Source organism: Oryx dammah, unplaced genomic scaffold (genome assembly GCF_014754425.2).
Source record: "Oryx dammah isolate SB20612 unplaced genomic scaffold, SCBI_Odam_1.1 HiC_scaffold_8, whole genome shotgun sequence".
NCBI classification, from domain to species: domain Eukaryota; kingdom Metazoa; phylum Chordata; class Mammalia; order Artiodactyla; family Bovidae; genus Oryx; species Oryx dammah.
Window position 1 is genome coordinate 48,794,490 of NW_024070192.1, and position 22,346 is coordinate 48,816,835.

General features: G+C 50.4%; 2 protein-coding genes across 2 annotated transcripts in view; both read right to left on the reverse strand.

The window, feature by feature from the left end:
- Positions 1-10,316, reverse strand: part of AATF (apoptosis antagonizing transcription factor) — a 108,450-nt gene extending 98,134 nt beyond the window's left edge. Inside the window, exons 1-4 of the mRNA XM_040244116.1 lie at positions 10,083-10,316; positions 8,894-9,085; positions 5,831-6,259; positions 4,974-5,111 (exon numbers count right to left, since the gene is read on the reverse strand). Coding sequence (XP_040100050.1) covers positions 4,974-5,111; positions 5,831-6,259; positions 8,894-9,085; positions 10,083-10,173 — 850 coding nt within the window. The 5' untranslated portion in view covers positions 10,174-10,316. The remainder of the gene's footprint in view (positions 1-4,973; positions 5,112-5,830; positions 6,260-8,893; positions 9,086-10,082) is intronic.
- Positions 10,317-16,045: 5,729 nt separating this feature from the next.
- On the reverse strand, positions 16,046-21,816 carry LHX1 (LIM homeobox 1). The gene is made up of 5 exons (XM_040244117.1): positions 20,831-21,816; positions 18,724-18,950; positions 18,349-18,626; positions 16,870-17,035; positions 16,046-16,527 (listed from the first exon to the last, which is right to left on the reverse strand). The coding sequence occupies exons 1-5, from the start codon at positions 20,998-21,000 to the stop codon at positions 16,148-16,150; spliced, it is 1,221 nt and encodes a 406-aa protein (XP_040100051.1). The 5' UTR covers positions 21,001-21,816; the 3' UTR covers positions 16,046-16,147.
- Between the last annotated feature and the right edge of the window lie 530 nt (positions 21,817-22,346).

The following is a 22,346-nucleotide window of genomic DNA, read 5'->3' on the forward strand; positions in this document are numbered from 1 at the left end:
GGCGGAGCAGGGCAAAGAAAATTTAATTTACTAATAGTGGAATTTGTTGTCATACTCTTAAGCAAGTGAAAAAAAAACCTCAACATTTCCTCTATATCACATTATACTGTGTTCTGGGCGGGGGGGGGGGGGGTTTGCTTACAGGAAATATCAAAATGTCAACCATTGTTTCTATTAAAGGTCTTTAATGATATTGCATTTTGGACCTGTAATGAAACATGGTGCTCACTGCAGTTTGTAATGCATCTCATTAAATACATTAATAACATGCATTTCGCTAAAAGGTCAACTTATTACAGCTGAAGTTTGGCTTTCCTGTAATCACTTCATCTAAAGCTACAGCATAAACTCTAGAAAAGACAGGAGAGCCCCTGTTACAGGAATGCTCTCTCAGTTCCCTCTCCACCCAAACCAGCTGTGCTTAATTAAGAAATCACCGTTAGCGTTTTTGTGTGGGATAATGCTATTGTGATTTTTTTTTTAAATCATTTTCTCTCAGAGATCCACGCTGATTCCCTGATAAAATGATAGACTATCTGGTATTTGCTTCAAAATAAAGCAGAAGTAGAAGAAAAGTTAGTTTCAATAGATGAAATAAGATGGGCCATGAGTTGATAATTGCTTAACTGGTAATGGTGTATAAGTTCACTGTATGTACAACTCTCTCTACTTTTATATAGGTTTGATATATTCCATATTGAAAAGTTTTAGATATACTCATGCTGGAGGTTTCCTTAAGTATCTTCCCGCCTTCTTTATGTATTGTTGCCACCAACATAAAGGAACCATCTCCTAATGCTACAGACAGAAGTTTGTAAAAGAAAATCAGAGAGAAAAAGCTCACCTCTTTAAAGAAATGGTTCTGTGCATGGAAAATCTCTTAATTTTGCTATGGTTACTTCATGACTTACCATTTATGCAACTACAAAAATATCCAGGAGGCGGGTTCAGGATGGGGAACACGTCTATACCTGTGGCAGATTCATGTTGATGTATGGCAAAACCAATACAATATTGTAAAATAATTAACCTCCAATTAAAATAAATAAATTTATATTAAAAAAGAATTATGTTAAAAATGTGGTTAAATGGAAAAATATTAATAACCACCAGAATCAGGATATGGGATATAAGTTCATTTTTGTAGAACAATAAACAAAAGAAAATGTTTGCCTATTATGATATATTAAAAAATATATATATATCCAAAAAAAATGCCTCTGAAATTATTTCACAGCAAGAGTTATAATCACTAACATGTAATACCAGCATGATTGGGGACCAAGAGCGCTGAGAAAGAAAGGAGAGATTTGCTTAGTTTCTGAAAAGTAGAGTTTAAGGTGCTTACGGTACAAAGGCATGCTGCTCAGGACTTGACTGTGGCTTAAATACAGCTGGAAGTCCGCTCTGTTTTAGAGAATGTTGTTAGGACTGTAAGAGTAAACGACCAGGCCGTGGAGAGAATACGTCAAGAAAACACAGCCTGAGAAGAAGATCCTAAATCCGGTGAAACTGACACTGAGAGGATAAAAGAGGAGGCTGAGATGAGAAAGGATCAAAAACGCAGGAGAACCCACACTTCATGTGGAAGCACCAAAACCAAAGGGCAATAATTTCAAGGAAAGGGTGAACACTCCAGGGAGGTAGTAACTGGGCTTGGCAATAAAGAAATCTCTGATCACCTTTTCATAAGTTGTAAGAGGCCAAGGCTGAATTGTAAGTAGCACAGCAGAATAGAACACTACTCATTTTCAAGAATAAATGGTTCATTTAAATTATATAAGGGGGACTTTCCTGGTGGTCCAGTGGCTAAGACTCCTTGCTCCCAATGCAGGGGGCCTGGGTTCGATCCCTGATCAGGAAACTAAGATCCCACATGCCTCAACTAAGACCCGGCCCAGCCAAATAAATAAATAAAAATATAAAAAATAAATTGTATAGAGAATTCGAACACTAGTGAAAAGTCAAAAAAACACTGAAGGGACTTCCCTGCTGGTCCAGTGAATCTGCCTGGTGATGCAGGGGACACAGGTTTGATCCCTGGTCAGGGAACCAAGATCCCACATGTCACAAAGCAACTGGGCCCAGGCACTGCAACTACTGAGCCCCCACGCCAAAAGTCGGTGCACTGCAAGGAAAGATCCTGTGTACTGCAATTAAGACCCAAGGCAACCAAACATATTAAAAAAAAAACAGTGGAGACAGTAGGGATGATGGTTAGTTACACTGATTACCACTATTCAGAGGGCTGAACACTGCCAGACAACTCTTTCTGCAGAAAAAGAGAATATGTGTACCTAACATTTGTGGTGTGCAGTGTGCCAGACACTGTGCTAATGCTTGATATCGATCATGTTCTTTAATCCTCACAATCATATTATCCCCATCTGACTGTGAAGTTAAGTAACTTGCTCAAGGTCACTCAGCTAATCCACTGCTGAGATGGAATCTAAACCCAGGCAGTCTGACCTTACTGGAAGACCAACCAAACTGAAAAGAGATTTAATTGAAGAAAATAAGTTCCAGTGTTTGTTTTGGGGTCAGTACAAATTCAGCCAATGTTCCACACCAGCTATATATATATAAAACACAGTATAAATTGTTCATCCAGAGTAACATAACCAAGAAGTTTTTCTTAAACTCTGTTCACCGAGATAGGGAAACACACAAATATTATACAGTCATAAAAGTAAAAACAAAAATTAGCTACCCTTCAGATGCACAGAAATTCTGGTAATTAGAAAACTCTCCTAGATAACTAATAAGCACCTACTGTGGAGCACAAGGAACTCTAATCAATACTCCATAATATATGGGAAAAGAATCTAAAAAAGAGTGGATATAGGTCTATTATAACTGATTCATTTTGCTGTACACATGAAACTAACACAACTGTGTAACTCAACTATACTCTAATAAAAACTAAAAAAGAAAACTCTCCACCCTCCCGTCTTACACTATGTGACACCAAACAAATATTCCTTTCTTCTCCCTTTTCCTCTGCAACCCATTCAGTCAGGTTGAAAGATACACCAATGAGGCAAAGAAGCAATTGGTTAAGTACGAAAAGAGAGAGACAGATTAAAAAGACTTGAACTGTTGCAAAAATAAAAGTTACATAACAGTAAAATAGCTAAAGAAACTAAACTGCATCCAAGAGTAAGAATGTGTCCCTTAAACCAAGCACTGACTAACCCTTAAAATACCTACATTTTGAGATGAATCCCAAAAAGTGGGGTAGGGGGAGGGTTAGCTCAAGCAAGAAGAGTAATCAGTAACAAAACGGAAAAAGCTTCATTACGAAACATTGAAGACATTTAATCTAGAGCAGTTGAGGTCTCCTTCCAAATTTCCATAAGGGAAATTAGGGCACTAGGGCATTAAAAATAGCAGAGAAATGCTCCAAAAACCTCAAAAATGCTGGAAACCATCAAGCTATCATTTGTTTGAGGGAGGAGGGGAGGAAGAGTTGGGAAGCCACTTATAAAAGACCCACCCTCACAGTATCTGCAGGTTCCTGACTTCACAATCTGAAGACTGGCCGCTTGGAAGTCATTCCCCACTAAACTTGGAAGTCCCCTCCGAGAAAGATTCACAGGACTCCTACCCTAGAAATCCTACAGTTTTATCTGGAATGGTTTAAGGTGATTCTACCAAGAGGCAGATACCAAATCAGATGTCCTCCTCCATTCAAACTCCATGATATTATAAAAACAAGCTTGAAAGAGCAAATGACAACAATAAGCCTCAAGACTTCCTTGGTGGTCCCGTGGCTCCGACCCCATACTCCCAATGCAGGGGGCCCAGGTTCAATCCCTGGTCAGGGAACTAGATCTCACATGCCACAACTAAGAGTTCGCATGCCCCAAGTAAAGATCTTACATGCCACCACCAAAAATCCTGCATGCCACAACCAAGACCCAGCACAGCCAAATCAATCAATATTAAAAAAAAAAAAAAAACAACCCACTAAGTCTCAGCCTGCAAACAAGGGATGGCAATCCCAGCACCCCAAACCTCCCTCAGCCCCAGTCCTCAGTGCCACTGGGCACATGGGCACACAGCAGGCAGCTCCTAGACTGGAAGGCAGAAAAGGCTGGAGGAGTCTGTCTCTGCCAGGTGGGATCTGGCTATGTAACTATGGGCAACTCATTCTCTCTGGACTTTGGTTCTCTCATCTGGAAAATAATTACTAAACTCCTTTTCTTTTCTAAAATTCTGGGACTTCACAGACCAGCAGTTCTTTACAACTTTTTCTTCCTTCTGCGGTCCCCACCTTCTCCTCACTCTATGCAACTCAGAGGAAGACAGAAGTAAGGTCATCTCTATGTTGTTCTGGAAACTACCCAACAAAGCAAGGCATCCTTTAAGCACATGATATACAATTTAAACCAACTGAGTTTAGTCACTTACTGTCTCCCTTTCGTTTTGTACCAGCGGGTTCTCTCTGAGCATTAAAAGAGTAACTCAGGGACTTCCCTCAAGGTTTGGTGGCTATGACTCCGCACTCCCGGTGCAGGGTTCCCAGGTCCAAACCCTGGTCAGGGAACTGGATCCCACACGCTGCAGCCAAGAGTTCTCATGCCACGACTAAAGCACCCAGCATGGTGCAACAAAGATCAAAGATCCTGTGTGTCCCAACTAAGACCCAGCACAGTCAAATAAATAAATACAAAAAACTAGATTTTAAAATAAAATTTTTTTTAAATTACTCAAAACCAAGGGGAAGGGGAGAGCATGTGAGATCAGGGGTAGAAATAAGGAGAATAGACAGAACTCCATCTGTCTCGATCAAAGTTGCCTTCATCTGACAAAAGGGTTATACTGCCATCTTTTTTAACTTAAAAATCACTATCTTATATCATCACTAAAGCCAAGTCTTCTCAACTCCGTGGTGCTGTGAATACAATCACAGTAGATCCCAATGAACCCCCGGGGTTCTGCGCATCCCAGTGAGGCATGAGTATTCTTACTGTTTTTCAGGGCGCTGGCAAATTCTGGGCCACCTTTGTCCCTGAAGACAGGGAAAACATCTGGTTGAGGAAGCTGATTGGTGGTCAGCAGAGCCTTTTGCAGCTTTATCCTTCCTTCCAAGAGCTGGTCCCACAGTGCTGAGACAGAAAATAGAATTCCATTTCTCAGTTATAAAATCTTCCTGGGGTGGGGAGTAGGGGAGGGACCGGAAATCAAAACAGCCTCTAAGCAGCACGGCTTTATCACAGTTTCATGCGATGGAAACGCTCTATTTATTACAGGAAATAAATCTAGTATCTGGATGCATGAGATATCTGGATAAATCCAGTATCTTGACTTGCTACATGAGAGAAAGGATGCTACAGGCCAACGAGAGAAGATGCTCGTCTCCTCAACCTTCCTCAGCCGCCCGAAGTACTAGGGCAGAGCCAGCGAAGCAGGTGAGGGTAGCAGGGGTGGGCCAAGCACAGGAGAATGGTGCTTTAGGCCTCTAGGTAAGTGGGGCATGTCACCAACAAACTGGCAGGACACAAGACACAGGAGGGAGCAAGGGCTTCCCTGGTGGCCCAGACGGTAAAGAATCCGCCTGCAGTGCAGGAGGCGTGGGTGGGATCCCCGGGTCGGGAAGATCCCCTGGAGAAGGGAATGACTACCCACTCCAGTATTCTTGCCTGGAGAATTACACGGACGGGGGGCCTGGCGGGCTCAGTCAACAGGGTCACAAAGAGTTGGACAAGACTGAGTGACTACCACACACACACACAGACACACAAGGGAGACAGCAAACTGCCTAAAACAGACAAACAAAACGGAGAGCAGATGCACACTCTGAAAAACAAGCACACAGTGTACAAACCTATCTGATTCTTCACAGCTCGGCCTTTCTCCACCTCCTCGGAAACTCGGACCTCAGAGAAGGTCAGCACCACCCCGTCGTCCTCACTGGCCCTGGCTTCGGCTTTGTCTTCCTCACTCGCATCTTCAAAGTCTTCCTCACCTTCCCCTTCTTCCATACCACTCTCCTCCTCATCTTCCTCTTCCTCCTCACTGCTACCAAGGTCGTCCATTCCCTCAGTAAATTTTTCAAAGTCACTGATGCTCTGGACACTGAAGCCTGACGATGTCCGTGAGTGGCTCCCGCTCCTCTTCTTCCAGGCCAGGCTGCTGTCCCCCTCGTCACCACCCTCCTGATCCTCAGCACTCACGGCTCCCTCATCGGACTCCTCCAGGCCCAGGCCCTCTGAATCGCCATCTGCAGACCCGTCCTCATCAGATATTTCTTTATCTAAATGAGGGAGGGAAAAGGAAAATCTTGAAACAAATACTTGGCCATTTCTTTCGTTTCACCTAAAGGATCATGTCCAAAAAAAAAAAAAAGTATTACTGTACTCAATGCAACTCAATAGCACAATCCCTATCACACTAGTGATGCTTATTATTAAATACTTATTAAGTACCTATTATGAACCAGCCATGGATAAAAACTAGAGACTGACAAGTAGAATGCAGTATCTGTGGGGAAGGGTTCACAGTCTGCTAGGAGTGGTAGATAAACACAACCAACAACCGCACTGCAGTGTCGTTAGTATGGTGAGATGGCTTCAGGTGAGAGACACCTTATAGCTTTACTTATTAAGCATAAGTAGCAGCTCATCAGATGGAGAAAGGGGAAGGAAAGGAAAAGCAGCAGAGACAAAGGTCCAGCACACACAAGTGTCCTGAGGGAATTCCATGGGCAGCCACTGCTTGCAAGCCTGCCTGCCAACTCAGGGGACAAGCATTCGACCCCTAGTTCAGAAGATTCCACATGTTGTTTGGCGCAAGAAGGCAACTAAGCCCGTGCGCTGCAACTACTGAAGCCCGTGCATTGTAGAGCTTGCTCTGCAACAAGAGATGCTACTGCAATGAGAAGTCCATGCACTGCAACTCAAGAAAGCCTACATGAAGCTACACAGACCCAGCACAGCCAAAAATTAATTTTTTAAAAAAAACAAGTACATTGAGGTGCAGGATTCTGGGATATGAGCTCAGAGAGTTATTTAGGGTTGGTTTTTTTTTTTTTTTTTTTTTAAATTTTAGGCTATGCCATGCAGCATGCAGGGCTTCCCAGGTGGTGCTAGTGGTAAAGAACCCTCAAGCCAAATGCAGGAGAGGTAAGAGACACGGGTACGATCCCTGGGTTGGGAAGATCCCCTGGAGGACATGGCAACCCACTTCAGGATTCTTGACTGGAGAATCCCACAGACAGAGAAGGCTACAGTCTATAGGGTCGCACAGAATCAGACCCGACTGAAGCGACTTAGCAGGAACACATGCAGTATGCTAGTTCCCTGACCAGGGAGCCAACCCGTGCCCCCTGCAACAGAAGTGCAGAATCTTAACCACTGGACCTCCAGAGAAGTCCTGCCAGGAGGGGTTTTGTCTTCCATGGGAAGGTGTCTAAACTTGATCCTTCAGTAAACGGAATATTAGTTATGGCTTCTGATTTTACTTATAGAAAAATCTGATTATAGAAATTAAATTATAGAAAAAATTACTTTTACTTCTGGTACAGGTCTTTCTGTATCATCACTGATCATCCAATCTCTTCCACTGCAGAACACGAAGGTCCCACATATAGGAAGCATAATTGTATAGGGGCCTGTTACCAATAACTTTCTTCATAAAACAAAGATTTTATGAAAACATAATAGGTCTTAAGTACTTCTTTAAGTGAATATCAGATATACTTTAATATATAGACTCAAGACACAGAAGGCTGCCAAAACTATACAGTTCCAAATAGTTAAGAGAAATAATCCTTTACAGGTATAGTTCTTTACAGGTATGATAGTAGTTTAAAGTACAGATCTTAGAGTCAGACTAACTTATTTGAGTTCTGGGCTGCACTTACTAGATATATGACCTTGCATAAGTTATGTAACACATACGCCCCTCAATTTCCTTATCTGCAAAATGGGGATAAAAAGAAGCAACCTCACAGGGCTGCTGGGAAGATTAAACAAGATGATCATGTACCCAGAACTGTTTCAAGGCCTAAATCATGCCTATCAGAGCATGACTGATTATTTCTTTTACATTATCTGTGGGTTCTCAACATGGTCCCTCTGACCTCTCTACAGGAAAACAAATAGCATCCACTCACGAATCACCATATCCAGCCCCCTTCTCCCACTCAGAGAAACTCACAATCTTTAAAACTGTAAGCCCACATCCTCCTAACTCTTGCAGGGAACAGGGAAGGGTTATGAAAGTTTTACAGTGGCAAAGAAATGAGTGTCACAAATTAATATTATCCAGTGACTCAATGCAAGAGTTGACAAATCAAAGGAAAATCTATTAGTAGCATGCTCATCAGACACAATTGAGGTGTCTTTTTCAACACATGCATGTGTGTGCGTGTGCTAAGTACCCTCAGTCATGTCCGACTCTGTGTGACTCCGTGGACTATATGTAGCCTGCCAGGCTCCTCATTCCACTGGATTCTCCAGGCAAGAATACTGGAGTGGGTTGTCATGCCCTTCTCCAGGGATCTTCCTGATCCAGGAATCAAGCCCACGTCTCTTACGTCTCCTGCATTGGCACGAGGATTCTTTACTACTAGCGCCACCTGGGAAGCCCAACACAGCCCTCTTCCAAAATCTAAACATGGAAGGCCTTCTCTGTCACTCCATTTCAGGGTGAACCATTAGTGTAAACATTAGGAATAGAGCAGCTTAATAGCTCTAGGCTTTAGATTCCTTACAAAGTGAAATTAAGTATTCCAGAGGGGCATTTCTTAATGCCAAATCAATGGCAGTAAGTGGGACATCCTAAGACAGTAAGTGGGGCATCCAGACTGGCTGTGCAGAAGTCACCCCCCAAAAAAAGATTTTTAACCTCCCAAAATTAGGAAAGATATGCAAATAGGTCTACTCACCAGATGAGCCTGACAGAGTCTGCTCCCAATGGTCTTCCTTCCAAGCCTTTCTAGACGTGGTCTTGCCAGAATATCTCTTGTCTGTGTCCAAGAGGGAGGCTGATGCCAGCTTTCGAATGCTACCCACCGCCTGAAAATCACCTTCCCCATCTTCCCCTTCATCAAACCTGTCAATCACTTTGGCAGCAGTGGCTGTGGGGGGGAGGGAGAAAAGTAATCAGAACCTCCTGGTTAGAACCAACTTTAAGGACAACCCTGTTCAACCCTTTAAATTCATGCTTGAACGTCCTCTGCAAAATCCCCACCAACTTCAGAGAACAGGGACCTCACTACCTCCAGACTACTCACACTACCTTGCTGCTATTCCTGAACAGAAAGCTAACTCTCTGCATCTACTAGAAAGATATATTTCCAGGCCTTGGAACATAGACAACGAAGTCTAAATTCCTCCTCCACATGCGACAGTCACTCAGATATTTCGAGCCAGCCGTCATCACGTTGTATCCTACTCCAGCCCATGCCTCGGGAGTTTTCTTTGCTTATCCAGGCTAAACAACCTCAGTTCCTTCAACTGATTATTCCTAAGAAACGGTCCAGCACTCTCATTTATCCCTCTGTATTCTCCCTTCCTCGCACTTCTCGGACTCAAGCCTAAAGCAGGATTACTCTCAACTAGACGTTGAACAGCAGCTTACAGAACGGCAGCCTTATTCGTCAACCACTAAGCAAGTGTGTTGAGGCCTGAAAAGGCTTAAGGGGCAGCACGAACGCCTACTTCTTCCCTCCGTCCTCCAAGTAAGTTATCAGAGGCAGGCAGTTTGTTTTTTTTAAAAGAATGAAACTTCCTTCTCCTCATTTCTAATGCGATGCCAGTAAGGGCATCCTGAAAGATGACTACCAACCCAAGGCCAACCTGGCTGTCCGCCACAGCCCTGGATCAACAGTTAACCCAAGCCTGAGTGCTCCGGGCGCCCCGCCCACCAAGTCCGGAAAGCGCATCGGGAGAATCCCGACGTCCTTCCCGAGTCCCAGGGGGCCCCCTTCCCGGGAAGCAGTTTTCCCCTGCGCAAGGGGAAAGGAGGGCAGGCTGGGCGGCAAGGCCCAGCTGCCGGCTCCTCACGCGCCGCCCAAGTCCTCCCGGGACCAGGCCCGCCGCTCCGCACGTGGCCTTGCCCGCGTCAGGCCTCACCCTCCTCCGGGTCTGCCTCAGGATCCGCCTCGCGCGGTCGCGGGTTCAACAACTGCTCCAGCTGCAGCGCCAGAGACTGCGGTCCCGCCATGGTCACCAAGGCTTCGCCCGGCGCCGCGCTTGTGAACGTCGCTCTCTCCCTGCCAAGTCCTCTCGCCTGAGAGACGGATCCCCGCGCACCGTCAGGGACGCGCCGAGCCGCACGCCCGGCTCCGGGTCGCCAACTTCCGGGAGGCTCCCAGGAGGGGGCGGGGCTTGCGTCACTACGGGCGTTGCTAGGACGGAGGCGCACGCGCCCGGAAGGCTGCCGCGTGTGCGTGTGCGCCTGCGCCGAGGGCGGGGGGTGGAGTTTGGCCGCCCGGGAGCGCGCAAGGGCACGTGGCTACCTCTGGCCCAGAGCCGAGACTCGGTGAAGCGCTGCTCGCGTCCTCTTGCGTCAAGTATGCCTCGAGATTTGTCCGAGATGTGCTTGGAAATAAAGTGTAGTGTAGCCATGACCTGCGGTGACTGATTTGGAAAACAGGAGGAGTAAAGGGTAAGCGTCTCGAGCCTCATGTGTACTTTAGGGCAAGCACAGACTGGGATCCAGAGCAGGTTTGGCATTTCACAATTTGGAGGAGTCTACGGCCCGGCGCACGCCTCTGACCCACCGGTAGTCCTGATTTGGAAATCCTACCTAAGGGATGGACATGTGTTAAGTGTGCGGTGGACTGCTGGCACCTTTATTAATAGGAATAATTATTACAGAAAGTGCTATGGCTGTGCATAAATAAAGATCGATTCTATAACTTTTCCAAGTAGCCTTGTCTGTGCAGGGAAAAGGAGGCGAAGTGAGGACTACTCTACCGCATACCCATCAGGAATGATAAACTTGCTGTTCAAAGATGAGGGCATACACTTTAAACTGGTGCATAAATGGGGAAAAACTCAGGTCTACAGTTAGAGGGGCAGAGATGGACTCAAAATATAAAGACCCAATGGGATCAATTTAACTGCACCCAGGTACATAGAAAAATACAGTCCCTTTATATGCACTTTCCTTCATCATGCATTCCCTGACTGCCCGCTATGTGGCAGGCACTGCTAAATGAGATACAAAGATGAGTAAGTTAGATTCTCCCCTTGTGGTGATCAGTGGAGGAGGGCAAACAAACATGTAAACAGAAGCTGTAAAAAGGGATCATCACGGAAGAACAAAGTGGTCTCTCCGTACAGTGTCTGTTTGAGGTCACCTGTAAAGACCTTGAAGCTCCTAAACAAACTGCCTCAAATGGATCCAGAAAACAGGGTTAGGGGTGGCCTCCTGCCCTTCCTGGAAGCAGCCCAGGCCATTTGGATCCCACAGCTGAAGCTTGGGGAGCCCCCAATCCTCCAGTGTCTCCCATGTAACCCAAGGAAAGTGTGGGTCCCTGACTTCCCTGGTCTTCATACACCACCAGCGTCAAGAGCAACAAAAGGCCACTTGTCCCCTGTCTGCTGCTTCCTAGGTGGCTGTGGCGGGGAAGGACAGCCCTCAGGAAGGACATTCACAGAGTTGGAAAGGAATGAACTCCAGGTTAAGATGGGAGCACCCTAGGCAAGGCACTGAGGCAAGGAGAACTGCTTTTTATCACCTGCCATAGAATTCAGTCTAGAAAACAGCTTTAAAGCAAAAACACAAATAACATAGCCCCTTTAATTGCAGTCTGGTGCCTGCATCTGGGGCCTCCAAAGCAAAACCATACTCAGTGGGCTGGGCCAGCCATCGCCCTGGGCTTTGAAGGACAATGTTTCCCTCAACCCACATTTAGGAAACTACTCCCCCAGTCCTCTTCCTTTCCTATTTGGGACACTGATAAAGCTCAGAAACCTGGTCTTGGGGTTAAAAAAAAAAAGGTGAGGGAGAGAAAGGGAGGAGGGGGGAGGTGAATCAAGGCAGAGACCACCTCTAAGCTGTCATGCAAACAGGACAGTGCTGGATAATTCTGGGCAGAAAATGTCTGCTCCCCAACTCTGGTATCTGGCCAGGTGCCCACTGACTTGGGAAGCCTTTTGAAGAAATCAAGACCACCCTACTCCTGTTACACATATCTCAGGGCCCCCCAAATGCTTCCCCTGCCTTCCTACCCCATCCTAAGGATAGAGAGGGGACTCCAGGAGTGGAGGAAAGAAGTCCTAGGACTTGAGATGTCGGCTGAGAGATGGAGATGCACAAGGCAGCAACCTTCTAAAAATCCCCTCTCTGGGGGGCCCTCCTGGCTTGATTCTGGTTTCCTGAGAAGGGAGGAGGGGTTTTCTGATGGGGGTGGGAGTGGAGATGGAAGATGGACTATGGGAGGGGCTATTTTTAAAGACTCTACCTCTTAGAAGAAATGTAAACCCTGGCTAGTAAATATAAACCCTAGTGATGTGAGCAAAAGAGATGAGGACAGGCAAGGGAATAAATGAGAGCATGCTCCCTAAAGAACAGTCCTCTGTGGAGAAGACGGTCAGAGGGTCTCCCAGTTCACGGCTCCTCTGCCTACTACCTCAGAGCTGCAAAGTGGCAGACAGATGTAGGAAGAGCAGACGATAGGCAAAGGTGACATTGGATACCACCCCCTTCCCCATTGTCCCAATCAGCTGTCTGTTCCAGGAGCTCAAGAGTTTAGGGAAACCAGGTGCTTACCCTTCTCTCTTCTCAGATACTCTCCAGGGTCCCAGGCCCCTGCCAGTGCCTGTCCAATATTCTTCCCCTACCTCGTCTCACCCCAAAGCAGTTCCCACTTGCCCCCATTCTGGAAAAGAGAAGTGGGTGAGCTTTGCCTCCCTTGCCCAGGGCAGGCTGGAACCCTGAGGGCAGATGGCTAGAGGTGGCGGCTCTAAGATGGCTGCGGGGAGAAACCAGGCTGCCAAACCCAGGAAGGAGAAGAGACTGCGCTCTCAACTCTCAGGGCGGAAGGGGACCACCCAGCGCTCCCCTCCTGCCCTTAAGGCATCTCCCCGGACCTCCTGACACCCTGGGGATGGTGCTGGGCTCCTCTGCACCTCAGAGCCAGAGGTGGGGGGCACAGCTCTGATGGGCAGGAGAACAATCCTTGACATTCCTAGATCTCCCCTTCTTGGGCGGCTCCAAATTTGACTGCTAAACTTTGCCACCTGTCCAGGGCCTCCTTAGGGTTCTGGATACAGCGCCCAGTAGGAAAGACTAAGCTGCTGCTGGGATCCACGGAGTCAGAGAGAAGAATTGCGTCCACCCGGAGCACCAACTCTAAAATGCCTATTATCAAGTACTGGATTCCACAATGAAACTGCTAAATAATTCAGCAGGCTTGATAGGAAAATGCAGCTTCCCAATGAGCATACGTTCAGTTAAATGAATGTCTTTAAAGGAGGCTGGCTATAATAAATAAGTTGGCTATGATTTAATGTATATAAATGCTAAAAGGGCAAAAACAAGGCGATCCAGTGATTACACACAAAATAGATAAAGAAATGTGCTGCATGCAGAGACTAGGAGTTTCAAAAGTCTTCCCAGTATTTCATGAATTTGGATTTCTGAAAGAACAGTCAGATTCCACCCTGATAGTCCTGCTCATTGGATAAGCTGTCATGTGGATGCAGTGAAATATGGCTTATTTTAAAGCCTTCTTAGCAAGAAAGATACACTTGGCTGTGTCTTAACAAAATATGAAAACACTGGAAATTGCACACCATTTCAAGTAAAACCTTTGGGTTTTTTTTTTTAATAAGGAAATAAAGAATCTAGACTGAAATCTAGGTGATAATGGAAAAGAAATTCTGGAACTCTAAGTAGTGTCTGATAGTAAAACACACACATGTATTTCACAGCAGATAAAATATTTAAATTCCTTCCATGTTTAATGAAGGCTTGGAAGAGGTTGAACTACTTTTCAGAACCTATTGGCAACTCTCCGTTGAAATTTGATTTCTATATTGGTTTTTCTTTTTTTTTGCTCATCTTTCAGAGAAAGTAATATGTATCTTGTGCCAAGCAAAACAGTTTTCCTTCTGGGGAACTTCAAATGAAACAAATACTATAAAACAACTGTTTCATATCAGTTCTATGAAAGGGATTAAAGTATTTCATTTCTAGCTGTGCTATACCTTCATTTTATGTTATCTTTCAAACCACCAAATTAGAAAGCAGGATTATCTAAGGGAAATGAAACAGAAAAGTACCACCTCTAACCACCTATTTACAGGTAACTGACATTCACAAGTCAGGTTTTGCCTGTTTAGAGGGGGGAAGGAGAGAGGGCGTGGGGTCTCATGCTTAATCACAGACTGAGACCACTCATTTTTAGCCATGGATTTGATTTCTATTTCCAATTCTATATTAACTTATCAACAAATGTATCTTCAAATATATCCATTAAAATCCGCAGAATGCAAATCTGTAGTTAATAACAGCACGAAGGCACCGAGAAAAGCAAAGCGTGGCTGGCATTAGCAAGGGGGTTCAACCACAGTCAAGGTGAAAACAGGTCCCCCCTAGTCCTGTCTCTCTTCCTCCCGGTTTCTGAGGGATCACTCCACTCCCCATCACAGGTCAATGCTAGTTGTCAAAACATAAAATAACACACCGATTATCTAAACATCAGATTTTCTATTTTTATTAAAAACTCACAAATTTATTCAACATGTTTCCTTTCATACAGTGAATGGTCTAATATGCACTGGAGGTCACACAAGCTTAGGTTTATCAGAACAATAAAAGACATATGAGAAATTTAATTTATAAAGAAAAAAAGTAGCAGCTGTTAACTGCATATTTGACCATAAAATTTAAATATTCTGGACTTTTTATTTTAAAGACACAAAAATAAAACCTGTGTGGGTCTATATAAGTCATATTAACAATTCCATGAATGTTCAACAGGACTAAAAATTAGCAAAGATGTTTTTTTTTTTTAAACCTTGTAACACTTTTTTTTTTTTTTAACACTTTCTTCTGGTTGTGGTGCCAGGCACCTTTACAGTATTTGTGCTATAATTATTCTATTTGGCAAGTGTCTGAATATCATGTTTTCTCTTTGCCTTGTGTAAACAACACCTTTTTACATACTAGCACAGTGAGCTGTGAGCCCTGCAAATCAGAACATCTACAGGAAAAGAAAATGAACAATTTTGGTTGATTGCTCAAAACATTTTGTTTTGAACAAGAGGTTTCAAAACAGAATATATTAGTAAAACACTGAACTCCTGAATTTAACATTATACGTAAACAGTTGACTGTTTTTAGTTCAATAGTCTTTTTTTTTTTTAATTTTGTGTGTGTGTGTGTGAAGGTAGAATACTTATTTTGTACAGCTGATGTTCAAGTCATTTTACTAAGAGGTCTGGCTGGAGACCATAGTATCGAGTGTGTCTGCGTGTGTCTGTGTGTGTAGAGCTTTGTGAAGGTAGAAGAGTTGATACTGAGGGCTTTACACTTAGAATTTTGCAATTTTGGCAAAAACAAAAAAACCAAAAATCCCAGATAGACAAAAAATATATATATATAGTCCCACCTGATGCACAGCAGGTCGGCGTTTCTGAAGCTGTAAGAGTTTGTGGTCGCTGTTGCTGAACTCTGAGACAACTCTAATAGATGTCTCAGAGCCTGAGATGTCTCGTGGCCGCTTCGCCCAACTCAACTGTCTTCGGGCACAGCCTCCCTCCCCGCGGCTCCGGGCGTCACCCCACTGGCTAGCCGCCCCCGCGGCTGCCGTGGGTGTTTTTCCGCGGCCCACCGGCCCCAAGCTCACGCCGGAGGCGTCGGTCCGAGGATCCGAGTCCAGCGGGAGGTGGGGAGAGGTCTGGATTTCCCGCCGATGCCCGAGTTTTGCACCTTGCCAGCCAGCGCTCGATCCCCGTCCTACCTCCAGGCGGATCCGGATCCTATTTCGCGTCCCCCGTTCCCATCCGGTCTCCCCAGGCGGAAAATGGTCCCCGAGGCTGGAGGCAGGAGGGGCGGGGAATGACTTGCTTTTCTGTTTTGTGTATGTTTTTTTTTTTTCCTGTTTTTTTTTTTTTCCTGTTTTTCTTAAATAGAAGGTTCATTTCTGTACAACCGCGAGCTCCGCGGGCGGTGCGCGACTCCGCTACCACACGGCCGCCTCGTTCATTTCTGGGGGGTGAGACAGGTGGTTCCCATAGCTCGCCCCGCCGTTGACCGACAGCGACGAGAAGGGTGGGCTGGGCCCGAAGACCTCGGCCGACATGGAGTGGAGAGGCCCGGGCAGGCTGGGCTCGGGGCTGGGCGAGTCCCCGGGAGGATGCGCCAGGATGTCGGTGAACCGCTGCGCCTCACTCGACGGGTGGTGGCCGGGCAGCGGGTGCTCCAGGCCACCCAGGGGTGTCCCGGAAGGCCCGGACGACGGCACGAAGGGCAGGTCCACCGGCGTCTGAGCCTGCGAGGACGGGGGGCCTTGCGGAAAGAAGTCGTAATTGCCTCCGGGCCCGTAGTACTCGCTCTGGTAATCTGCGGTGGCGGCGGGAGAGGGGACATCAGGGCAGAGCCCCGGGTGGGGCGGGGAGGGCAACGCCGGGGCTGTCCATTCGCCTGGCTCCCCTGCCCGGCTGGGCGCACGGAGGAGGCCCGGGTGTAAACGCGGGAGCTGCTCCCTCTCTGCCCACCGGCCTCATTTAGGACCGGGAATTCTATTCGGTCTCACTGCCTCGCCGCATTTCCTCCCCAGCCTCCACCCCTCTCTCCCGCCCTCTCTGCTTCTGCAGAAAGCCAGGAGCGTCTCCACGCTGCCCCCCGCTTCCAACGAAACGAAACCGGGCCTGCCCGCGCTCTGCCCCCGGGCCGCGCACCCACCTCCGTAGAAGGAGAAGGGCCCGTTGGGAAGGAGCTCGCCCGGCTCCAGGCGGTCCACGAGCGGCCGCATCCGGCGCGGACTGCGGAAGAAGGCGTGGCGCCGGGCGCCCAGCGCGCTCAGCTGCTTCATCCTCCGTTCCTTGGAGCGTCGGTTCTGGAACCAGACCTGAAGCACACACGACTTGGGGTGAGGCCCCGGAGACCCTACCTCCGACTTTTCGGGTGTGCGGCCGCTCCTGGCCCCTCACCCTTCCACCTCCCAGCTCGCGGATTCCCAGCTGTGTGTTTTGTGTCTTGTATATGGCGGGGGCGGTGCGTGTCTTCGAGTAGAACCACGCGGGGTGGCCCTTGAGCCAAGGGTGGACAGGATTCCCGGCAGGGGTACCTGGGCAAGCCGCTCTGCCCAACCGGAGACAGTTGGACTTGGTTCTAACAATCGCAGCGAAACACTTGCAGCTTGTACGCGCGGAGGCGCTTAACCTCCCCAAAGACACACGGCTTCCCTTTCACTGACCCTGGCAGCACCCCCACCCCCACCCCGCATGATAGTGACAAAGATCCAAACAGCCTCCTGTTGACAGTCTCCCGACACCAAAACGCACAGCATCCTTTCCGCACCCATGCACGGTCTCCCAGTGCCAGACATAGTCGTCCATAGCCTCTCACTGTTAAGAGACGTGGCCGAGCAACCTCCCATTCACCTGCGGCACAAGAGCGCACAGCAGAGCGTCTCCGCGGAGGGCAGCCTGCATGGTGCGCCTACTGCACACACCTCCTTGGCACATTTCCCCATGGCCTCGCAGAGTCGCCAGGCACCGGACACCTAACCTTGGGCTCGGGACTCGGGCCGAACCACCCGCAGGTTCAAAATCTCACAGCGCGCACCGGCGCAGCTGCCTGGATGGCCGCCTCCGGTCCCCAGGCGACTCAGGAAGGGCCGCGGCAGAGCTGACTCCCGCCCCGACCACCTTCCCTTCAAACCTGGGCAGCCCACCTCTCTTTGGAGGGGAGGTCTGCTGGCGGGGAGGGGTGGGGCTGGTTTAACTGGAGCCAGAGACCCACAAAGTTGGGGGCGGGGACACCGAGGGAGACCATGGATTGAGACCACGGATTAATCCCGGGATGCACAGCGACCGTTCGGCTCCTCCCGGATAGGGGTAGTAGGGCAGAAAAATAGGTCGGTGCTCTCATCGCCGCGTCCCGACGGAGCGCCCTCCTCCCGCCTCATGCCCCCCACTCCCCCGTCTCTCTCCCACCGTTACCACTATCACTGCGTTGGACCGGAAAGAGGAGGTTTAGCGAATTCCAGATGCCCTACGCGTCTGGTGCGACTCCAAAGTCGGAGCCGGGTACGGGTGTGTCTGGGCCTCTCCCCTCCCTCTGCCAGCCTCCAGGGACTCGCTCTGCCCCACCCCCCACCCCCAGGCTCAACCTGCAGGTTGCACCTAGAGGGAACTAAGTGGCATGCTCGGCCCTGACCTGGATGACACGCATGTTGAGGCCGGTCTCCTGAGCCAGCTGCTCGCGGATGTGGCGCGTGGGCTTGGGTGTGGCGGCGAAGGCGGCCTTCAGCGTCTCCAGCTGCTTGGCCTTGATGGTGGTGCGAGGCCCTCTCCGCTTGGCCCCCAGGTTCTGGTCGTCGTTCTCATTGCTGCCCCCTTCCTTGTCCGACACGTTGGCGCTCTCCGAGTCCTTGGCGTCGTCCTGCAACGGGTCTTGGGAGTCCGGAGACAAACTGGGGTCACTGCCCGTGGTGGCTGGGGAGAGGGAAGGGACAGGTGAGCAGCAGCCCGTGGCGGGCCTTCCTCCCCCGAGACGCACGCCCCCGGAAGGAGCTGGGCATCAGGTCCTCACCCGAGTGGAGGCTGTTCTCTTTGGCGACGCTGCTGTTGCTTAGGTAATCCTCTTTGCAGACAAACTTGTTCTCGTCGATGATGTAGAGCTCCTCGCCGGTGGAGAGCTGCTTATTGCACATCATGCAGGTGAAGCAGTTCAGGTGGAACACTTTGCTCCGCGCTCTTCGCACCAGGTCGCTAGGGGAGATGCCCTGCGCGCAGCCGGCACACTTGGTACCGAAACACCTGCGGGCGGTGAGGGGGGGCGGGTTTCGGGTGGGATTGGGCCGAGGGAAGCCAGAGGGCAGGAGAAAGGCGATAGAGACAGTAGAGGAAGAATAGTTGGGGGGGGGGGGGCGCGGAGAGAAAGAGAGAGAACCAAAAAGGAAGAAAAGCAGAATGCCAATGAAGCAGGCCAGAACGCAGGAGGAGAGAGCGCGGGCACCAGGGAAAAGTCAGGGAGGAGATACACATGGTCACAGTGAGGGAGCAAGGCGTTTAAGCCGCCGCCACCCCTAGCCTCCTGCCCCGTGTTGTCCCAGAGGGAAAAAGCGCTGAGGGAAGCAGGCAGGCACCTATTTGCCGATTCGACTCAGGAAACCAAATCAGATCTCCATTCTAACGCGTCCCAAGCACCGCCGCTTTCTGTGCATTGCCTCTTTCGTCGTTTCAAAAAGAAACCATGTGCACGCTGGGGTTTGGCAAGGTCCAGTCCCACCACGGGTAAACAAACAGCCGCGGAGAGCCTGGACGGCCACAGCCCGGGCGCTGCCGCGTTCCAGCCGAAAGCCCGGCTGGTCGGCGCAAGCTAGACCGCGTCGCAGCTCTAGGCGCCGGGATGCGCTTCGCGGGAGGCAGGCTTCTGGGGCCCACTGGCAGCCTGCGGTGCTCGCCGTTGCCCCGCTCGACTCTCGCCAGTAACCAGAGGCCAGAGGCCCAGCCTGCGCTTCCTCTCGGCAATACCAGCGGACCGCGCTTTGCTCCGTGGGCCGCCACCACCGGGGCCGCGCCTCATGCACCGGGGACAGCGCTTCCGGGGCCTCTGGGCAAAACCACCTGGTTGGCTTCGAACCCCTCCTCTGTCCCCCAGTTTGATCTGTCACCACAAACTCAGAGAAAAGCAGAGACTACGTCAGCCAAGGAAACAGATTTCAGACCGGCCTAAGGGAGAATCAATTCGAATTTGCTCCAGTTCTGTTGGTTTGTGTGTTGTGTGGTCTGGGTAGCAGGATGGTGAGTTAAAATGCTCAGGGGAGCAGGGTTGTTGGGAGGCTTCCCCGGCTCCAAGGAGCCGGGTCTCCGCTTTCCCCCAGGTCTCCACAAGGAGGTGGCCGACGGTGGCGGCCAGAGCCCAGAAGAGCTCCGAGCGGAGCACGCGCCTCACTGCCGAGGTCGGTGTTGCGTGGAGGCCGAACCTGCTGGCCACGCGGGCAGCCGGGGAAGGTCGTCTTGCAGGCTGCAGCCTCCGGCACTTCACAGGCTACCAGTGCAAGTAGTGTGGCCAGGTCGGCCCATCGGGTGTCAGAAGACCCTGGGCCGTGCAAGATAGGCCCCCTGGCCGGAGCTCTTCCCAGCCGCTGCCCCCGCAGGCGACTGGGCGCGCCATGCCAAAGGCTCGGCGGTTCCCGCCAAGATTTCTCGGGGATGGAAAAGGTAGTGGGACGCAGCTTAGCCCGGGCTTCTAAGCTCAATCTGGAGGACGAGTCAACCGGGGAGGCAGAAAGAATGCAGTTGCTGAACACATCTGCTAGGGGAAAGATAGGACGCGGGGCTACACCTTCTGAGGCTGTTCTACCTCCTTCCAAGCCAGGAGGAGCTTCTCGCTCCGAGGCGAGCTCAGACTCTTTCTTCCCAGGCACGTGCAGCCAAGCCCAGCCCCACAATTTCCAGGGCGATAGCAGGCCGCATCCTCGGCGCCCAGCGCGCGCCAGCTGGCCAAGAGGCGGGACCCCCACCCCCACCCCACCCCACCCCACCCCCCGCCCCCAGGGACTTGGCTGCCCCTCTCCAAAGGCGGCTCCCAACGCGGGTCGCCGCGGCCACGCTGACCTCTGATCCGAAGCCGGCTGGGAAGGGCCCGCGGGGAAGGAGCGGCCCCGGCGGCGCGCGGGGGAAGAAGTACTCACCGGAAGAAGTCGTTTTTGCAGTAGAGCTTGCCTTCCCGGGAGAAGCACTTCTCCGTCAGGTTGCATTTACATTCACAGCACTGGACGCACTTGACGTGCCAGGCCCTGTCCAGCACGTTCAAGAGGAAGCGGTCCAGGATGGGCCTTTTGCAGCCGGCACAGTGCACCATGGTCTTTGGTTTGGTCAGGTGAGGCCCGGAGAGAGAAGCGCAAGATAAAGCCGAGGTAATGACTCACGAGGACGACCGGCAGCCCCTTCACGAAAGGGGACACCCACTTCGTCGAGCAAACCGAAAACCGCACCGGAAAATTAGACAGGGAGGAAGGCTGATAGGGGCGTGGTGGGGGGGCGCCGCTTCCGAGAAGTGTGCAGCCGGGCAGTCCCGGTGCCTCCGGGGCACAGCAGCGCCGCCGCAGCTCGCGGGGCGAGGAAAAGAGTCTCAGGCGGGCGAGCTAAGCGACTCTTCAAGCCCAGAGCTCGCGGAGTGAAGGTCACCGAAAACGGCGACGGGAATGGAAATAAACACACCGGAGTCGGAGGAGCACGACGCGGCTGGCCGGGGTTGCAGGGAAAGCGCCGCTGAGTTCTCTCGGGCTTGAGGTAGAGCTGTCAGAAGGCAAAGTGCATCTGCTCTTGTCGGGGTAGGAGGGCGGGTGTGTGTGTGTGTGTGTGTGCCGGGTTGCCCGCCACCTGAATTTCCCCTCCTCTTTCGATAAAGAAAAGAACCAAGCGAATAGAGAAGCTTTGGATCCTAAACTGCCGGCACCGCTCAGCGGGTCGGGACGCGCTGGGCGCCCGCGGTGGGCCTGGGGGAGGAGGGAGCAGGGGCTGGCCGAGGCGGGGAGGGAGGGAGGAGGGGAGGATCGGAGGAAGATCTCGTTGTCGATTGTTGTCGTTGCTTAGGTTTCCCCTTTTGGAGAAGAGTTCTCGTCAACCGAGAGCAGAGAGGGACAACTTCGCGCGGACGCAGCCAGGTGCGCGCGCGCTCTCCCCACCGCCCCAGCCCCGTCACCTCGGCCAGTGGCCTGCCGGGTGGCCTCCGTCTCCGCGGGACAGCCCTCCCCGCGCCTGGTCTCCTTCGGAGAGGGGGTGCCGTCCGGCTCCTCACCGCGCCTGGCCGTGCATCGTGGCTCCAGTCGCAACTCGCGGCCTCCTGGGCGCGCAGCCCCACATCGCTCGGCCCACGCTCCGGCTGCCTCCGTGCAAAACCCACAGTCTCTGGACTTTCTTTTCCTTTCCCCCTCTGTTTTTCGTTGGGGTAGCAAATCTGTGTTTCCTTTCTAGCCTCTTTCCTTTTTTTTTTTTTTTTTTTTCCTTTTGCAGCGGGAGGAGTCGGGGGGAGGGGGTGTAGCTTGAAGAGCTTTAAAAACAAAAACAAACCAAAACCGTCCTGGTGCAGCGGCTACAGTTGTGTGCGGCTGGAACAGCTCGGCCTGGGCCGCCGCTGTCGCCGGCTGTCCCCGGACAGGCGTCCCTCTGTCCCTGGTCTCCTGGCCCAGTCCGCCGCCCCGGCGC